This window comes from Catharus ustulatus, chromosome 2 (assembly GCF_009819885.2).
Source record: "Catharus ustulatus isolate bCatUst1 chromosome 2, bCatUst1.pri.v2, whole genome shotgun sequence".
NCBI classification, from domain to species: Eukaryota; Metazoa; Chordata; class Aves; order Passeriformes; family Turdidae; genus Catharus; species Catharus ustulatus.
In genome coordinates this window covers 124,143,888-124,160,205 of record NC_046222.1, presented here as the reverse complement: position 1 = coordinate 124,160,205, position 16,318 = coordinate 124,143,888, and the positions used below count along the sequence as shown (strand labels likewise).

Here is a 16,318-nt window from a genome sequence, read left to right as displayed (position 1 = left end):
CCCTGACCGGGCAGGGATCGAGCTCCCCGTGCTCCCTTCCCGCGGTCACATTGGGCTGGATCATTCCCAACATCCCCAAATCCTGATTAATCCCAACATCCTCAATATCCCCAAATCCTGAGCGTCCCGAGCATCCCCAACATCCCCAAATCCTGATTAATCCAAACATCCTCAACATCCCGAACATCCCCAACATCCCCAAATCCTGATTAATCCCAACGTCCCCAACATCCCCAAATCCTGAGCATCCCGAACGTCCCGAACATCCCCAAATCCTGATTAATCCCAACATCTTCAACATCCTTAACATCCCCAACATCCCGAGCATCCCCAAATTCCGAACATCCCCAACATCCCCGAATCCTGATTAATCCCAACGTCCCCAACATCCCCAAATCCTGCGCATCCCGAACGTCCCGAGCATCCCCAAAACCTGATTATTCCCAACATCCCCAACATCCCGAGCGTCCCCAAATCCCGAACATTCCCAACATCCCCAAATCCTGATTAATCCCAACATCCCCAACATCCCGAGCATCCCCAAATTCCGAACATCCCCAGCATTCCTAACATCCCCAACATCCCCAACATCCCCAAATCCTGATTATTCCCAACATCCCCAACATTGTCCAAATCGCCAACATCCCGAGCATCCCCAAATCCCGAACATCCCCAACATCCCCATCATCCCGAACATTCCTTAGGCTGCGCCGGGGCTCGCAGGGGTCCCGGGAGCGCCGGGAAGGTGTGCTGGCACAGGGACACGGCTGTCCCCGCGTCCCCAGGGGATGTCCCACCCCCTGTCCCACCTCCGTCCCACCTTCAGGTCTCATTTTCCCGCAGAGCCCCGAGAAATGTCCAGGACAGGAGCCGGAGTCACCGCGGTTCTTGAGATCAGAGGAGGAACTCTCATCCCACCTTTGGTGCCCAGAGCTGCAAATCCCAAATCCCAAATCCCGAATTCCCGCTGCTCCCACCCGGTAACACCCAAATTCCGAATTGTGGAACAACACCCAAATCCTGAATTGCAGGACAGCAACACCCAAATCCCGAGTTGTGGAACAACACCCAAATCCCGAATTGTGGAACAACACCCAAATCCCGAATTGCGGGACAGTAACACCCAAATCCCGAACTGCGGGCCGGTAACACCCAAATCCCGAATTGTGGAACAGCAACACCCAAATCCCGAATTGTGGGACGGTAACACCCAAATCCCGAATTGCGGGATGGTAACACCCAAATCCCGAATTGCGGAACAGCAACACCCAAATCCCGAATTGCGGGATGGTAACACCCAAATCCCGAATTGTGGAACAACACCCAAATCCCGAATTGTGGAACAACATCCAAATCCCGAATTGCGGGATGGTAACACCCAAATCCCGAATTGCCGGTCGGTAACACCCAAATCCCGAATTGCGGGACAGCAACACCCAAATCCCGAATTGTGGAACAACACCCAAATCCCGAATTGCGGGACAGCAACACCCAAATCCCGAATTGCGGGATGGCAACACCCAAATCCCGAATTCCCGCTGCTCCCGGCCCGGCAGCCGCGAGGGGAGCGCAGGGAATCAATCCCAGCCCCGAGCACCATTTGAAAATTGAAAGTCGCATCCATTGAGCTCCTGCAGCACTTTGAAAGGACTTGTAAGGCTGCGGTGGCCATTGTGCTGCGGGTAATTCTGTGTCACAACTAATTAGCGCCTAATAGCCGTGCTGGGGACAAAGTCCCCGCTTGACAAGAGAAGTCTCTTTGGGCTCGCATTCAGGCCTAATCTGAGCCTGAATAGCGGAGATTACATGAGGTAATACAGCAGTTATTTCTACCTGCTGTAGTTCATAAGCTCCATCTCCAGCTGAGGCACAGCCCCCTCCCCCTCCCCAAGATTATTTGTCATTAAAATGCTCGGCAGCTTTTTTTTTTTCCCTTTTTTTTTTTTTTGTTTCTTTTTCTTTTTTTAAATCTGGATGTTGCCTCCACTTTCAGAAAGGTTTTTGAAGGAAGATTAGCAGGATTAGGAAAGGTTCACATATGTTCAGCTTCACTATTGGTATTCAAGACATCACAACTTCAGCACCACCCAGGAGGAGCCGGAGAGGAGCGGGAGAGGCACGGAAAGGAGGGGAACTCTGCAGCAGGGAAAGGAGCCGAGCCGAGCCGAGCCGGGCCGGGCCGGGCCGCAGGAATCCCAAAATCCGGGAGAAGCCGCTCCAGCCCTGCCCAGCCCCGCTCACCCGCACGGGGCAGCGCCGAGCGAGGCAGAACGGGGCAGAACCCGGCCTGGAATGGTCCAGGGGTTCATCCGGGCCAAACTGGGCCAAACCGGGTCAAACTGAGCCAAACCGGGCCAAACCGGGCTCAACCAGGGAACTGCAGCCCGAGAGGGGCAGAACCCGGCCTGGAATGGTCCAGGGGTTCAACCTGGCCAAACCGGGTCAAACCGGGCCAAACCGGGCTCAACCAGGGAAGTGCAGCCTGAGAGGGGCATAACCCAGCCCTGGAATGCTTCAGGGGTTCAACCTGGCCAAACTGGGCCAAACCAGGCCAAACTGGGCCAAACCAGGCTCAACCAGGCTCAACCAGGGAACTGCAGCCCGAGAGGGGCAGAATCCAGCCCTGGAACACTCCAGGGATTCAAACCAGGTCAAACCAGGTGAAACTGAGCCAAACTGAGCCAAACCAGACCAAAGAGAGCCAAACTGGGCCAAACTGGGCCAAATGGGAACAAACCAAGACAAACTGAGCCAAATGGAGTCAAACTGAGCCAAACCAAGACAATCCGAGGCAAACTGAGCCAAGCTGAGGCAAACTGAGCCAAACTGATCCAAACCAGGCCAACCAGGGCCAGCTGTCCCCTCTGACCATGTCCAAGCCTGGCACAGCCAGACCAGGGCCGGGATTCCCTCAGGGCTGGGCCATGGGAGGGACAGGAGGAAATCCTGGGACAAAGAAAACCCCGAGCCCAGGGAGCTGCAGGAGCCATCACCACACTGGGTGTCCTTTGGGGAAATGAGATTTTCCTGGAGGCCTCACAGGGACATTGCCACATGTTTTTTGTGTTTTCTGAGGAAATTAGATTTTTTTTGGTTTTTCAGGGCTCAAATCTCCTGGTTCAGGTCAACCCCTGCAGGCCCAGATCAAAATACACAGAGGTCTCACTCCAGGTTAATTTTTGTTTGTGTTGCAAAGAGCTGAGCAGGGTTGAAATCCATGCCCTGAGCAGGGATTTTTCCAAGGCCTGGAGAACAGCTTAGGTGGGGTTTGGAGATTTTCTCCCTTTTTAAGCAACAGTTTTCCCCTTCTTTGGGATTTCCCAAAACCCCCAAACCATCCTTAACAGTTTTTCTCCTCCCTGGTCCTTCTTTCCCCTGACACCCCCGTGCCCCCTCCTCATCCTGTGCATCCTCTGCTCCTTCCCCTTCCCTCCCCCAGGAATTTGCAGCTCTTGGCCTTGGCACAGGGTGGCCACAAGGGCAGAGCTTTGGCCCTACCAATCAACAGGTTTTGATTTGCAGCTTTTAGGAGTTCTCCAAATCATTCTCTGAAGTGTTTGCCTGGATTGTTGCTGAGGAGTGCTGGATGAGTGAGGTTTTGGCAGGGAACCCTCCCAGCCCCTCTGGAGGATGTTCAGCCCCAGGAGCTCGCCCCCAGCCAGCAGCAGGATCCGTGTGGGGCTTTAAAGCAGCCCTGCAATTCCAGGCATTTCCATTCCCATTCTCTTCCAGCGGTTCCAAAGCCAGATGTGCTTCCAGTCCCGGCCCACGGAGACCAGGGACACGTGGGAAGGGGTCAGGGATGCTCCAGCCACCAGAGCAGCTCCCACCCGACCCTGGAGGGGGAAACAGCACAAAACCCAGAGTAATAAATGCAGCATGTTCTGAAAAAGATCAAAACTCTGCCAGAGAGGTACCGAAAGGGAGGAATCTCTCCTCGGCATTTTCCTCACAGCAAACACACAAACCCTGCCAGGAGGAGAAAATCCCTCTGGAGCTGCAGAGCTCGGGAGGAGCCTTCGGGGAACCCGGGAAGGGAGAGGAGCACAGAACCTGCGCTGGGATCGGGCTGGGGCACAAAACTGGGGCTGGGGCACAAACTGGGGATGTGACACAAAACCGGGGCTGTGACACAAAACCGGGGATGTGACACAAACTGGGGATGTGACACAAAACCGGGGATGTGACACAAAACCGGGGCTGGGACACAAAACTGGGGCTGGGGCACAAACTGGGGAGTGGGGCACAAACTGGGGATGTGACACAAAACCGGGGCTGTGACACAAAATTGGGGAACTGGGGCAGAAAACCAGGGAGTAGTGGCACAGAACCAGGGATTGTGGCACAAAACCGGGGCTGTGACACCAAACCAGGGCTGGTGGCACAAAACTGGGGCTGTGGCACAAAACCGGGGCTGGTGGCACAAAACTGGGGCTGTGGCACAAAACCGGGGCTGGTGGCACAAAACCAGGGCTGGTGGCACAAGCAGATCCCCAGCACCGTGTGGGGTGAGAGGGACAGCCTCGAAAAAAAAAATCCTAAAACCTCCTGAGCCTGCAGGAACATCCCCCTGAGCTGAAGGAAGTTTGGAATGAAATGGTGTGAGGGGAACATAAATCCCTCCTGGATGTGTTGTTTGAGGGGGGAGGGAGGCACAGAGCACAGAGCTGCAGATCCAAGGCTCCAAATTTGAGCCGGCCCGGGTTTGTCTGCTGGGTTTGGGCCTGGACTGAAAATCCTGCTGGGAATTCCCACAGCATTTCACTCTGGAGAACGCCGCTGGTTTTGTTTTTCCTTGTGCCATCCTTTAGAACGGGTCTTTTCTCTGAAAGGGAAATCAAAGTTCCCTTCCAGGATAGGTTTGATCAAACCTCCCTCGGGGCACCAAGATTTGCTGTGGGATGGTTTTACCTCACTGCAAAACTCACTCTCACCGCGTGTTGAAGGCGGAAAAAGAGGAAAATTCAGCCCCTGTGCCACACCTGGGAGCGCCCCGAGCCCCAGCCCAACCCAAACGGGAAATGGGAACGCCCAGCGGAGCAGGGCTGGATTTTATATCCCATTTTCCTTCTGGTTCCTGACAGGGAAAAATCCAGAAGGAGGAGGAGGGGGAACCCAAACCTGCGTGGAAACTCGGCCCCTCCAGCCCTGAGCCCCCTCCCCACGGCCCAGGAGGGCTCGGGGGTTTCATCAGCACCCGTCAGTGCCTTGGGTTTGCTGAGCTGTATGGGGGAGAGGAGCGGTGCCTGTGCAGCATCCCAGTCCGGGGATCGCATCCCAGTCCGGGGATCGCATCCCAGTCCGGGGATCGCATCCCAGTCCGGGGATCCGGGTCAGCCCGGGGACAACAGCCCAGCCTGGCCCGGGGACAACAACCCAGCCCGGACCAGGGATCCCATCCCAGCCCAGCCCTTTGAGCCCAGTCCAACCCTTTGATTCGAGCCCAGCCCAGCCCTTTGAGCTCAGCCCAGCCCTTTGAGCCCAGCCCTTTGAGCTCAGCCCAGCCCTTTGAGCCCAGTCCAACCCTTTGAGTCGAGCCCAGCCGAGCCCTTTGAGCCCAGCCCAGCCCAGCCCAGCCCAGGGATCTCAGCCCAGCCCAGCCCAGCCCAGCCCAGCCCTTTGAGCTCAGCCCAGCCCTTTGAGCCCAGCCCAGCCCCGCACCGCTCCCAGCCGCAGCGTTCCCGCATTTCCGCAGCGCTGCCCGGGATGCGGTTACAGCCTCTAAAGGCGGTGCCGAAGCCCCCGGAGCTCCATCCCGCTCCTCCTCCTCCCGCCGGGCACGGGAGCAGATCCCACACCCTGCAGGATCCCCTCCTGCCCAGGGGCTGGAAGGAGCTTGGGGACAGTTTTGGCTCAGGGGTTGGAAGGAGCTTCGGGACAATTTCGGCTCAGCTGAAGCCGGGGGTTCCAGCGGGCACCGCCCTGCAAAGGTCCGGGAGAGCCGCATGGAAACCAGAGGGGCTTCAGGGAATGGAGGAATCCCGGCTGAGTTTGGATTGGAGGGAGCTCAGAGCCCACCCAGAGCCACCCCTGCCAGGCAGGGACACCTCCCCTGTCCCAGGCTGGCCCTGGGCACTGCCAGGGCAGCCACGGCCGCTCTGGGCATCCTCCCGTGTCCCATCCAGCCACCCCCGAGCCACCTCCCCCAGCCCTAAATCAGCCCCGGGGTGGAGCTGACAAATGGGAACCGATGGTTTAAAACCAGCCCAGGAAAGTTGGGAAGAGTCGAGGAGAGCCATATGGTTCCAGCACTCCCTAAAAATATAATTGCTGTCTTCAGGTGGCCGCACGCCCTCTCCTTCTAATGAGAGAGATATTGAAAGACCTGAACTGTTTATGTGACATTTCAATAAATAATGCGGAGATTTGACAACATTTCCATATTCCTCCTTTAATGTCTGAATGTCTCTGACTTAATCCCAGTTCCTTGGCATTTATTACTGTTTGTTACACTAACAAGTGAGATTATGAGAATTCTAATGAAGGCTTCCAGTGAAAACCTCTGTGATTAAAATGCCATAATAACAGTTGCATGCATTTATGTGCCTGATTATCATAATCTATTTAGCACAAGTAAACACACAAACAGAAGGAGAAAAGCGAGCCCACTGCCACTCCAGCGAAAGGAGAATTGGAAATGAGGGAGAAACAATGTAAATATGTAAATGTCTTTGTGTATTCTTTTTATCTTTTTTTTCTCATCCTTGCTCCCCCCCGGCCCCCCCGCCCCGTGTGCTAATGAGACATCCATGGTTCGTCACATGTGGTCCCTCTTTGCTGGCCGGGGTGCGGGTTTTGGGCCATCTGCTGGGGCCACCGTGCCGAACAAAGGCACCCCGAGGGCGGGGGGGACACTGCCGCAACCTTTGACATCACGGGGACGAGCCCTGGTGTCCTGCCTGGGATTTGTTCCCTCCCAACGCCTCCTTCAGCTGCTCCCCCGTGAATGCCGGGCCCGGGGAAGCTCCGGCCCCCCAAAACTCTCGGCGCACCGAGCAGAAATCTCACGAAATTTCTGATGGAGATTTTACATTCCAGCCTTCTGTGGAGGGTTTTTTTCATGTTAAGAGATAAATCTAGTGACAGCCTCGAGGGAGGGATTGTCCCACCCTGCTCTGGGCTGGGCCTCAGTGCTGGGGACAGCTCTGGGTGTCAGCAGAGCCCAGAGAGGGCCAGGGGATGGGGAAGGGTCTGCAGGGGCCCCACGAGGTCCCTGGGCCAGCCCAGCCTGGAGCAGCCTGAGGTCAGAGCTCCTCCCGAGGGGCAGCGCAGGGACAGCTCCCATCTCTGCTCTGGCACAGGGACAGCACCCAGGGAGCGCCTGCAGCTGGCCCAGGGCAGCCTCAGCTGCCATCTCAGGGCAGGGCCCTTCCCCAGAGGTGCTGGGCACTGCCCAGGCTCCCCAGGGAATGGGCACAGAGCTCCAGGAGCTGCCAGGGATGCCCAGGATGGGATTTTGGGGGCTGGGACTGGGGAATCCCTGGGGGTTCATTCCAGCTCAGGACATTCTGCAATTCCAACTTCTCCCTTCCAAGGAGCTCCCTCAGCCCTGGCACTGAAAAGCCCTCAGCCAGGGACTGTCCCCACAACCATTGGTGCCCCCACATCAAACCCACTCTGAGGGCACCAACACCTCTGGGTGAGGAATCATTTCCACAACAACAAAATCCCTGGGGCTGGGTCAGGCAGGTGCACTCACCTGCAGCTCTGGGAATTTTAAGGAGTTTTCCTTATGAGCACAAAGGGATAACCTGAAGGAAAACTGATTTCCAGTGAGTGCCTGCAGAGCAAAACACATCCGTGGTTCTGGGCTCTCTCAGGGCTAAAACTTTTCCAGGGCTGGCTCATTTTAAAGGAGCTCCCAGCCAAACTCAAGCCATGGGAGTGGAAAAGAGAAGTGTAAGAGTGACACAGACAAGTGACAAAGAGTGACAAAGGGTTCTGAAAATGCAGATCAGGAAACTTGAATGAGAACTGAAAACTTGTGCTGCATTTTATGGGAAGAAAAACAGGAATGGGGGCAGAGGATGCTGAGGGTGCTCCAGGGCTGGAGCTCCTCTGGAGCCAGGCTGGGACACCTGGGGGTGACACCTGGGCAGGAGAAGCTCCAGGGAGAGCTCAGAGCCCTGCCAGGGCCTGAAGGGATCCAGGAGAGCTGAGAGGGACTGGGGACAAGGGAGGGAGGGACAGCACACAGGGAATGGCAGAGGGGACCCTGTGCCAGCCCTGCCCACCCTGCCAGGGAACAATTCCTGTCCCAGATCCCACCCAGCCCTGCCCTCTGCACTGGGAGCCATTCCCTGTGTGCTGTCCCTGCATCCCTTGGGAATTGTCTCTCCGTGTTTCCTGCAGCTCCTTCAGGGTCTGAAAGGCCACAATGGGATGCCTGGAAAGGCTGAGCTGGAACAGAGAGCAGACAGCAAAAGGAATAAAATGGGATTTATTGAAAGGATTCACCTTGGGCAGTGCAAGAGCCTGGCTGGGGCTGCACCCAAATCAAATCCAGGATGGATCCCAGTCATGAGTTTTACACTTTTATCAGTTTTGGTTCATCCACACACTGGGGTCAGTTATCCAAGCACAGCCCCAGGCTATGGAGTCCCAGCCCCTGCTTTGCCCCTTTCCCTCACTGTGTTTATGATTTTTGGGTACCAGCTGTCCTTGGTTCTCCAGCTGGGAAGGAATTGTTTTGTCACTCCCCTATGAAGAGAACTCACTGACACCTCACATGAAGTTTCAGAGTTACACTCCAAGCAGCAGAGATTCTGAAAAATATAAAAGCTAAACCCCAAGGCATCGACTCCAGAGTTTCTCCTGTCCGGGCTGAGCAATCCCAAATCATTCCCGTCCATCCCAGGGGTGTGAGGCCGCTCCCAGCGATCGGCCGTGCCTGGGAGCTTCGGCTGAGCCTGACACACACAGGACCCGGAATCCGGCCTGAGCTTTAAATAGCGAGTTAATTGTTGTGTTCTCGCTGGCAGCGGGCTCTTGAGTGTCAAAAGTTTATCAATAAAGAGGGTTTATTCCTGCCGAATGAGAGCGGGAGATGGCCAATTTCCTGCATGTTTTTAATCCTGCAGATATCACACACATCAGCTCTGGAATTTCTGAGGCTTCCCTCTGGGTGACTCCTGTGAAGATGAGAAGCTTTTCCAGTCTCTGATTGAATGGGAAGACATGCTGAGAGTTTGGCAGAGCCCGCGTGTCTCCAGCACTTCCACGGAGCAAGTGTTAACAAAAACAAACCAGCGCTGGAAAAGAGGAGAACCCCGAGGGAACGGCAGCGACTGCCCCGCTCGGTGAACTCGAGTTTCCTTCAGCTATCAAATGTGTTAATTGGGCAGGTGGAGCTGCAGAAAACCCACGGGCTGAGCTTCACCTGGAAGTCCAAACAACAAAATCCATCTGTACCTGACGGAGATACAACCAGGAGGAAATTAATGCAGAGGAAAAAAAGGCAGAAACGAGGCAAAAGGGCCAAACCTGAGCGCTGGAGTTTTCCTCTCCGTGCCTGTCCCTCCCACCTCTGATCCGCCACAGCTCCCTGAGCTCCTGCTCGCTGCAGGTGCCGAGCCCGGTGCTCCGGAGGGGTTTGGGGTGAGCCCAGGGGATCCCTGAAGATCCCAGGGTGAGCTGGGAGGTTTCAGAGGCTCCGGAGCACAGACGGGAGGCAGACAGCTCCGACTCCCCAGGCAGCGCTGGAGCCGCTTGGGCTGCGGGAGCTGCTCCACACCCGGCCCTGGGTCCCTGGGGTGCCTCGGGCTCCTCCCGAGCTCCAGCGGGGATCCAGAGGGGATTCCTCGGGGGGAGCAGGCGCAACAAACCCTCCGACAATAACCTAATGGCATTCCGAGTGATTGCCAGCATGAAAGCAATGGTCTGGTTTTTATTAAGTTATCACTTCATCATGTTCCCTGATTGCCTTCATTCATGCTTTAGTTGTCTACAGACGCTATTAAAAAAAATAATACATATTCATAGCTCGGCAAATGGGCTCTGCTCCACATTTTAGTGTCAAAATCAAGTTCGGGTGAAGGGCTCCTCTGGGAGCCCTCCGGGGCCGCTTCCCGGGATGCGCCAGCAGAGGCGGCTGCGATTCCCGAGTCCAGGGAGGGGGAGGTGCCACGTTCAATTTGTCATCTCACGGCAGAGATCGTCCCCTCCTTCCCCACACCTCTCTGACAGGACGGCAGAGCAGCACCGGCGGTCCCGACCCCGAGCCCGACCCTAATCCCAATCCCGACCCCGATCCGGACCCTAATCCAAATCCCAATCCCGACCCCAATCCTGACCCCGATCCCGATCCCAATCCTGACCCCGATCCCGACCCTAATCCCAATCCCGACCCCGATCCGGACCCTAATCCAAATCCCAATCCCGACCCCAATCCTGACCCCGATCCCGATCCCAATCCTGACCCCGATCCCGACCCTAATCCCAATCCCGACCCTAATCCCAATCCCGATCCCGACCCTGACCCCGATCCCGATCCCGATCCCGATCCCGACCCCGATCCCGATCCCGCACAAACCCCGCGGCCCCGGGGCAGAGCTCGTGTCCGGACGGATGGACAGTGGTCACCAAGGACACTGCACCCTTAGAGACTCAGATCCCGAGATTTCTGCTGCCAGAGAAACTCAGAGAGGGGTTTCCTCTCTGGAGGGGAGAGAGGGAAAAAAAAAAAAAAAAAAAAAAAAAAAAAAAAAAAAAAAAAAAAAAAAAAAAGAGAAGAAAAGGAAAAAGGGAAAACAAATAAACAAACAAAAAGGAGGGGAAGGGAAAAGGAGAAAAGAGAAAGGAAAAGGAGAAAAAGTTGCCCCTCAGCACCCCCACTTACTGTTCAACCCCTCTGTCCATCCCTCTGTCCATCTCTCTGTCCACCCGCTCTGTCCATCCCCTCTGTTTATCCTCTCTGTCCAGGCCAAGCCCGGAGGTTTTTCCCCACCTTTCCCCACTGTTCCCCGGGCAGTTTTCCCCTCTCTGTCCATCCCCACCTTTCCCCGGGCAGTTTTTCCCCTCTCTCCCATCCCCACCTTTCCCCGGGCAGTTTTCCCCTCTCTCCCATCCCCACCCTGCATCCCCCGGGCTGTTCCTGCTCTCCCCAGGCCCAGCGGGGGCTCGGGGGAGGCTGCGGGGGCTCAGCCGCTCCCGGTACGGGGTTCGGGACCCCCCATCACCGGACGGGCACGACCTGGGGAGGAGGAAAGGTCTCAGCCTTTAGGAGGGGGAATTCCCGAGCCCCGGGGGACAGGAGAGCGATGCCGCGTTCTCCTCCTTGTCACGCCAGCATCTCTGCCCTGGGGACCACCGCTCCCTCCCCGCCGGGCCTCCCGTTCCCCCTCCGCAAGCCAGGCCCTGCCGGGGGCCGGGGAAGGCTCCATTCGTTGTGCTCGCTGTTTTCCGTGTTCTCCAGCACCGCTCGGAGCCGCCAGGCGAAGGCAGCGCCCGGCTCCTGCTGCCGCAATAAAACAAACTCGGCGCAGACGGGGCTGCCCCTCCCCGTGAGCCCCGCACCTCCGGGCTCAGCACAGCTCCCCCAGGCCCGGGGTGTCCCCCCCGCGCCCCCGGTGGCCGGGGACACACGCCGGGCGGCGGGCCCGGCTGTCGCGGGGACAGATTTTCCTAATTGACCTGTTACGGATCAGCCCCGCAACCGTTGGGAAACACATTTCCACGCTTCACTTCTTAACGTTTTAAATACATATTTAACGGATGGTTGAGGCTTGCCGGGCCAGCTGGGAAACACACGGGTGTAAAAATAATACAACAAAGGCGAAGGGGCCGGGGGGGCGGCGGGGAGGCGGCGGCCGGGGGGATTTACCCCAGTGCGAGGGAGCTCCGAGCCTGTTGCGCGGAGCTGCCGGGGCCAGGGGACTCGCCGGGAGCCGGGAAGGAGGGAGGAAGGCGGCAGGCATTTCCGAAGGTCATTTTTTGTTTTCTTCTTAACGTCTTTTACTCTTTCTTTCTCTCCCCTCTCCTGCCCCGTTCTCGCTGAAGGGTTTTTTTTTTGGGACAGATTTAGGCGGCCGCTGCGGGAACTTCTCCGGGTCGCTGCGGGGCCGGAGCCGGGGGATGCTCGGGGCAATTCCTTCGTGGGGAGCGGAGAGGCCGAAATCCCGCTTTTCTCTGCCTCTCTTTGCACCGCTTGACGGGGGAATAACGCCCGGGCTCGGGGCAGGAGGGGGCACCGGGCGGGGGCAGCGCTGCCAGCGGCGGGGCCGGGCCGGGCACCGGGGAACACCGACGTGCCGGGGGCTGTTTGGTCCCGTCCCCGTCCCGTCCCGCCCCCCCAACAGCTGTTCCCGGCGCTGTCATTGTTGCATTTTATTCTGGATTTGACAAAAGTCCCTCCCCCCCGCCGCTCCGGCCGGCGCCCCCCCGCCCGCCCGCCCGCCCCATCGAGCCGGAGCGGCCCCGGTGACATCAGCCGTCCCCCCGCCGCCGCCGCGGATTGGCGCAGCCCCCCTCCCTCCCTCCCGGTGACATCGTTCCTCCCCGGCGCGGCTATAAAGCGGCCGCGGCTCCGCCGCAAGGTGCGCGCTGCTGCCGTGCTCGCCCGTCCCGGCGCGCCGCTCGCCACGGCCGCCCCGCGCACGGTGAGTGCCCCCCGCGCCCGCGCGGAGCCCGGCCCGGAGCGAGGGAGGGAGGGAGGGACGGCACGGGACAGCACGGCACGGGACGGGACGGGACGGGAGCCGCCCCCGGGCAGGGGAGGGCGGGCAGCGGGGCCGGTCCCAGCGGGGCCCGGCGGGGCGGGCGAGGGGCGCGGTGCCCCGGCGAGCTGCGGCGGGCGCTGACGCGGGGCTGCCCGCGGGCTCTCTCCCCTCCCGCAGGCTGCTCGGTGCGCGCCGCCCCGCCCGCCGGGCCATGGACTCGGACGCCAGCCTGGTCTCCAGCCGCCCGTCCTCCCCGGAGCCCGATGACCTCTTCCTCACGGCCAGGAATAAAGGCAGCGGCGGGGGCTTCACGGGCGGCACCGTGTCCAGCTCCACGCAGAGCGACTCGCCGCCCGAGCTGAGCGCCGAGCTGCGCAGCGCCATGAGCGCTGCGGGGGTGGTGGTGGTGGACAAGCTGGGCTTCAAGTCCTCCTCGTCGTCCTCCTCGTCGTCCTCCTCTTCCTCCTCCAAGAAGGACAAGAAGCAGATGACGGAGCCGGAGCTGCAGCAGCTGCGGCTGAAGATCAACAGCCGGGAGCGCAAGCGGATGCACGACCTGAACATCGCCATGGACGGGCTGCGGGAGGTGATGCCCTACGCGCACGGCCCGTCGGTGCGCAAGCTCTCCAAGATCGCCACGCTCCTCCTGGCGCGCAACTACATCCTCATGCTCACCAACTCCCTGGAGGAGATGAAGCGCCTGGTCAGCGAGATCTACGGCGGCCACCACGCCGGCTTCCACCCCGCCGCCTGTCCCGGCGGCATGGGCGCGCACTCGGCGCCGCTGCCCGGCCACCCGGGCCACCCGGCCTCGCACCCCGTGCACCACCCCATCCTGCCCCCCGCCGCCGTCTCCAGCGCCTCCCTGCCCGGCTCCGGCCTCTCTGCCGTCAGCTCCATCCGGCCCCCGCACGGGCTCCTCAAGTCGCCCTCGGCCGCCGCCGCCGCGGCCGCCCCGCTGGGCAGCGGCTTCCAGCACTGGGGGGGGATGCCGTGCCCCTGCAGCATGTGCCAGGTGTCGGCCCCGCCGCACCACCACGTCTCGGGCATGGGCACCGCCAGCCTGCCCAGATTAGCCACCGACACCAAATGAGCCCCTCGGCGGGGCGGCCCCGGCACCTCCAGGACCTACAAACGCTCCCCCCCGGCGGCAGCGGGACCGCCCCGCTCCGCTCCCGGGGCTGCCGGAGGGGATGGAGCCCGGCCCGGGCTCTGCCCTGCTCCTCCGGCTACGAGCACAGCCCCGCGCATCTCCTGTATTTTGAATTTTCCGACGCTGCCGAGGACTCTGGAGGAGGGGAGGGCGGCGCTGCCGGGGCTCGCCGCTAACGGAGGAACCAGAACTGCAGAGGGGCTGCGGCTCCGTTATCACCCGATCCCTCCCGTGCTCTCCGTTATCACCCGATCCCTCCCGTGCGGCTCCGTTATCCCCCGATCCCTCCCGAGCCGCTCTCGTCTGGACACGCGGAGCCCTTGGAGCCGTTCCTGGGTGTCACCCCGGGGATGGGGAGCGCAGCCGGGGATGGGGGCTCATTCCCCGCTCCCCCCGAGGGATCTCTCGCTTTTCTCTCCGCTTCGGGATCTGTAAATAGACCGATAAGGACGCGAGTCCGCTCTGCCTGAGCTTCCCGTCCGTGCACTTGTTCTGTGTCAGCCTCATGAGTGAAAAAGGGGTCGGTTTGCCTTGATTTCCTTGGTTGGGGTTCTTGGGGTTTGTTGGGTTGTTTTATTTTTAAGTGTTATAACACGTTTGGTTTCGTTGGGTTTTTTTGTTTGTTTGTTTTTTGTTCTGTTTTGTTTTTTTTTTTTCCTCGTTCCTGCCACCTTTAACAAAGTTTGAACTCTTTAATGCTCTTTCTTGTGTAGGAACTTTCACCCTGTCCGTGTTGCAATACTGAGAACTTGGGCTTGTTTCTGAAATAACAACTTTTCTTATCGCTGCCCCTTGCAGAGATTTTATCATCTGTTTATTTTTGTAAAAAATGAAAAAAACCCAAAAAAACAAAAAAAGAAAAACAGAAAAAGGAAAAAAAAAGTTGCTAAATAATATTTATTACTTGTTTGGTTGCAAAAAAAAAAAAAAAAGTGATCCATTGTTGAGATTTTAAATAAATAAAATAAAAAAATTAAAAAAAATATTTTAAATAAATGCCGTTTTCCTCTTCCTCGCTGTCCCGGGGAGGCGGAGACAGATGGGGAAGGGACGGGAGTATTTTAGGTGCATCCTTGACTTTCGCGAAGTTTTTTGTCAGTTTGCTTCGCCGGCGAATCGAAACCGTTTGAGGTTTGGGTTTTTGGTTGTGTTTTTTTTTTTCCTTCTTTCTTTCCTCATTTTTTTCCCATTTAGAATCGGGGCGGCGAGGAAAAACCTCGGTACCGCGTCGGTAACGCGAACATTTCTGTCTGTCGAATCCAGCGCTTGGCAAAAGCGAAATATTAATGAAATATTAATGAAATATCAATTCGGGGAGAGGAACCGTTCCGCTGGGGAGTTCTCACTGCGATGGCTTCTGCGCATTTCACCTTCAACCAAAACCCCAGCAAACGGAAATCCACGGAAAAGAAAATTATTTGGGCACAACCGCGTAATTTTTTTCCCCCTCCCGAAGTCGCTGGTGTCTGTGGCCCGGGGAGATTCGGGCAGTTCTGTATTGGGCAGGAAATATTTCCTGCTCAGCTCGGGGACAGGGCTGCGCTGCTCCCGAGGAAAAGGAGCTCGGGGGCTCCGGGACCAGCCCTCGCCTTCCCCTCTCCCTGCAGCCACCAATTTATTCCAAATAATCCCCGCACTCGCACAAATCCACAATTCCTCACCAGTTCTCACGGCTCGGGGAGGGCTCGGAGGGCACAGACAGCGAGGGGGAGTGAGAAGGGGCCGCGCCCCGGGGATTTCTTGTTTGCTTTGGGTTTTTTCCTGAGCCGGGGCGGTCCCGGGGGTCGGGCTGGGCTGGGCTGGGCCGGGTCCCCGCGGGCTGCGAGCAGCTCCTGCCGGGCCGGGCCGGCTCCTTCCTCCAGGAGAGGCGGGGGGGGGCTGGGGAGGGGTGTCTGACACCCCCCAGTGACCCTGGAAATGTCCCCAGCCCCGCGGAGTGTCCCCCTGCCAGCAGCACAGCCAGCACAGCCCGCGGGGCTGGGACAAACAAGGGGACAGTGAGGAGCGGCGCTGGTGGCCCAGGTGCCATCCCCTGGCCCGGGGGGCTCTGGGCTCGCCTCAGGTGTGGCTCAGGGCGATCCTTGTGGCACAACCTCCCTCCTCTGTCACCCCCCGCCGCGGAGAAAGCCCAAAACACGGACGGGCAGGTGTGTGCCAGCGCCTTGGGACTGCCCACGCCGGGAACCTTCTGCCAGGCTCTGCTGCTCGCCAAGGGCCGCGCAGGGCCGGAGAGGGGGAAAAACCCTGTTCAGCCCTTCCTCATCCCTTCCTCATCCCCTCCTCATCCTCTCCTCATCCCCGCCGAGCCCCCCGGCTGCCGAGCCGAGCGCTGCAGGAGCAGGACGGGAGCTGCCCAGGGATGGAGCCCCCCGGGCCAGGCTGGCTCCTGGAGCCCGGTTAGCGGTGCCCGGCACCCCCCGGTACCCCTGGCACCCCCTGGCATCCCCCGGTACCCCCCGGCCCCGAGAAGCAGAGCAGCTTTCCCAATTAGCGCAGCTCCGGCGAGGGA

The 16,318-nt window shown here is 58.7% G+C and overlaps 1 protein-coding gene across 1 annotated transcript; it reads left to right on the top strand.

Moving 5' to 3' along the window:
* Positions 1-12,573: 12,573 nt before the first annotated feature.
* LOC116992365 (oligodendrocyte transcription factor 2) lies at positions 12,574-14,279 on the top strand. The gene is made up of 2 exons (XM_033051913.2): positions 12,574-12,596; positions 12,834-14,279. The coding sequence occupies exon 2, from the start codon at positions 12,868-12,870 to the stop codon at positions 13,747-13,749; it is 882 nt and encodes a 293-aa protein (XP_032907804.1). The 5' UTR covers positions 12,574-12,596; positions 12,834-12,867; the 3' UTR covers positions 13,750-14,279.
* Positions 14,280-16,318: the final 2,039 nt, after the last annotated feature.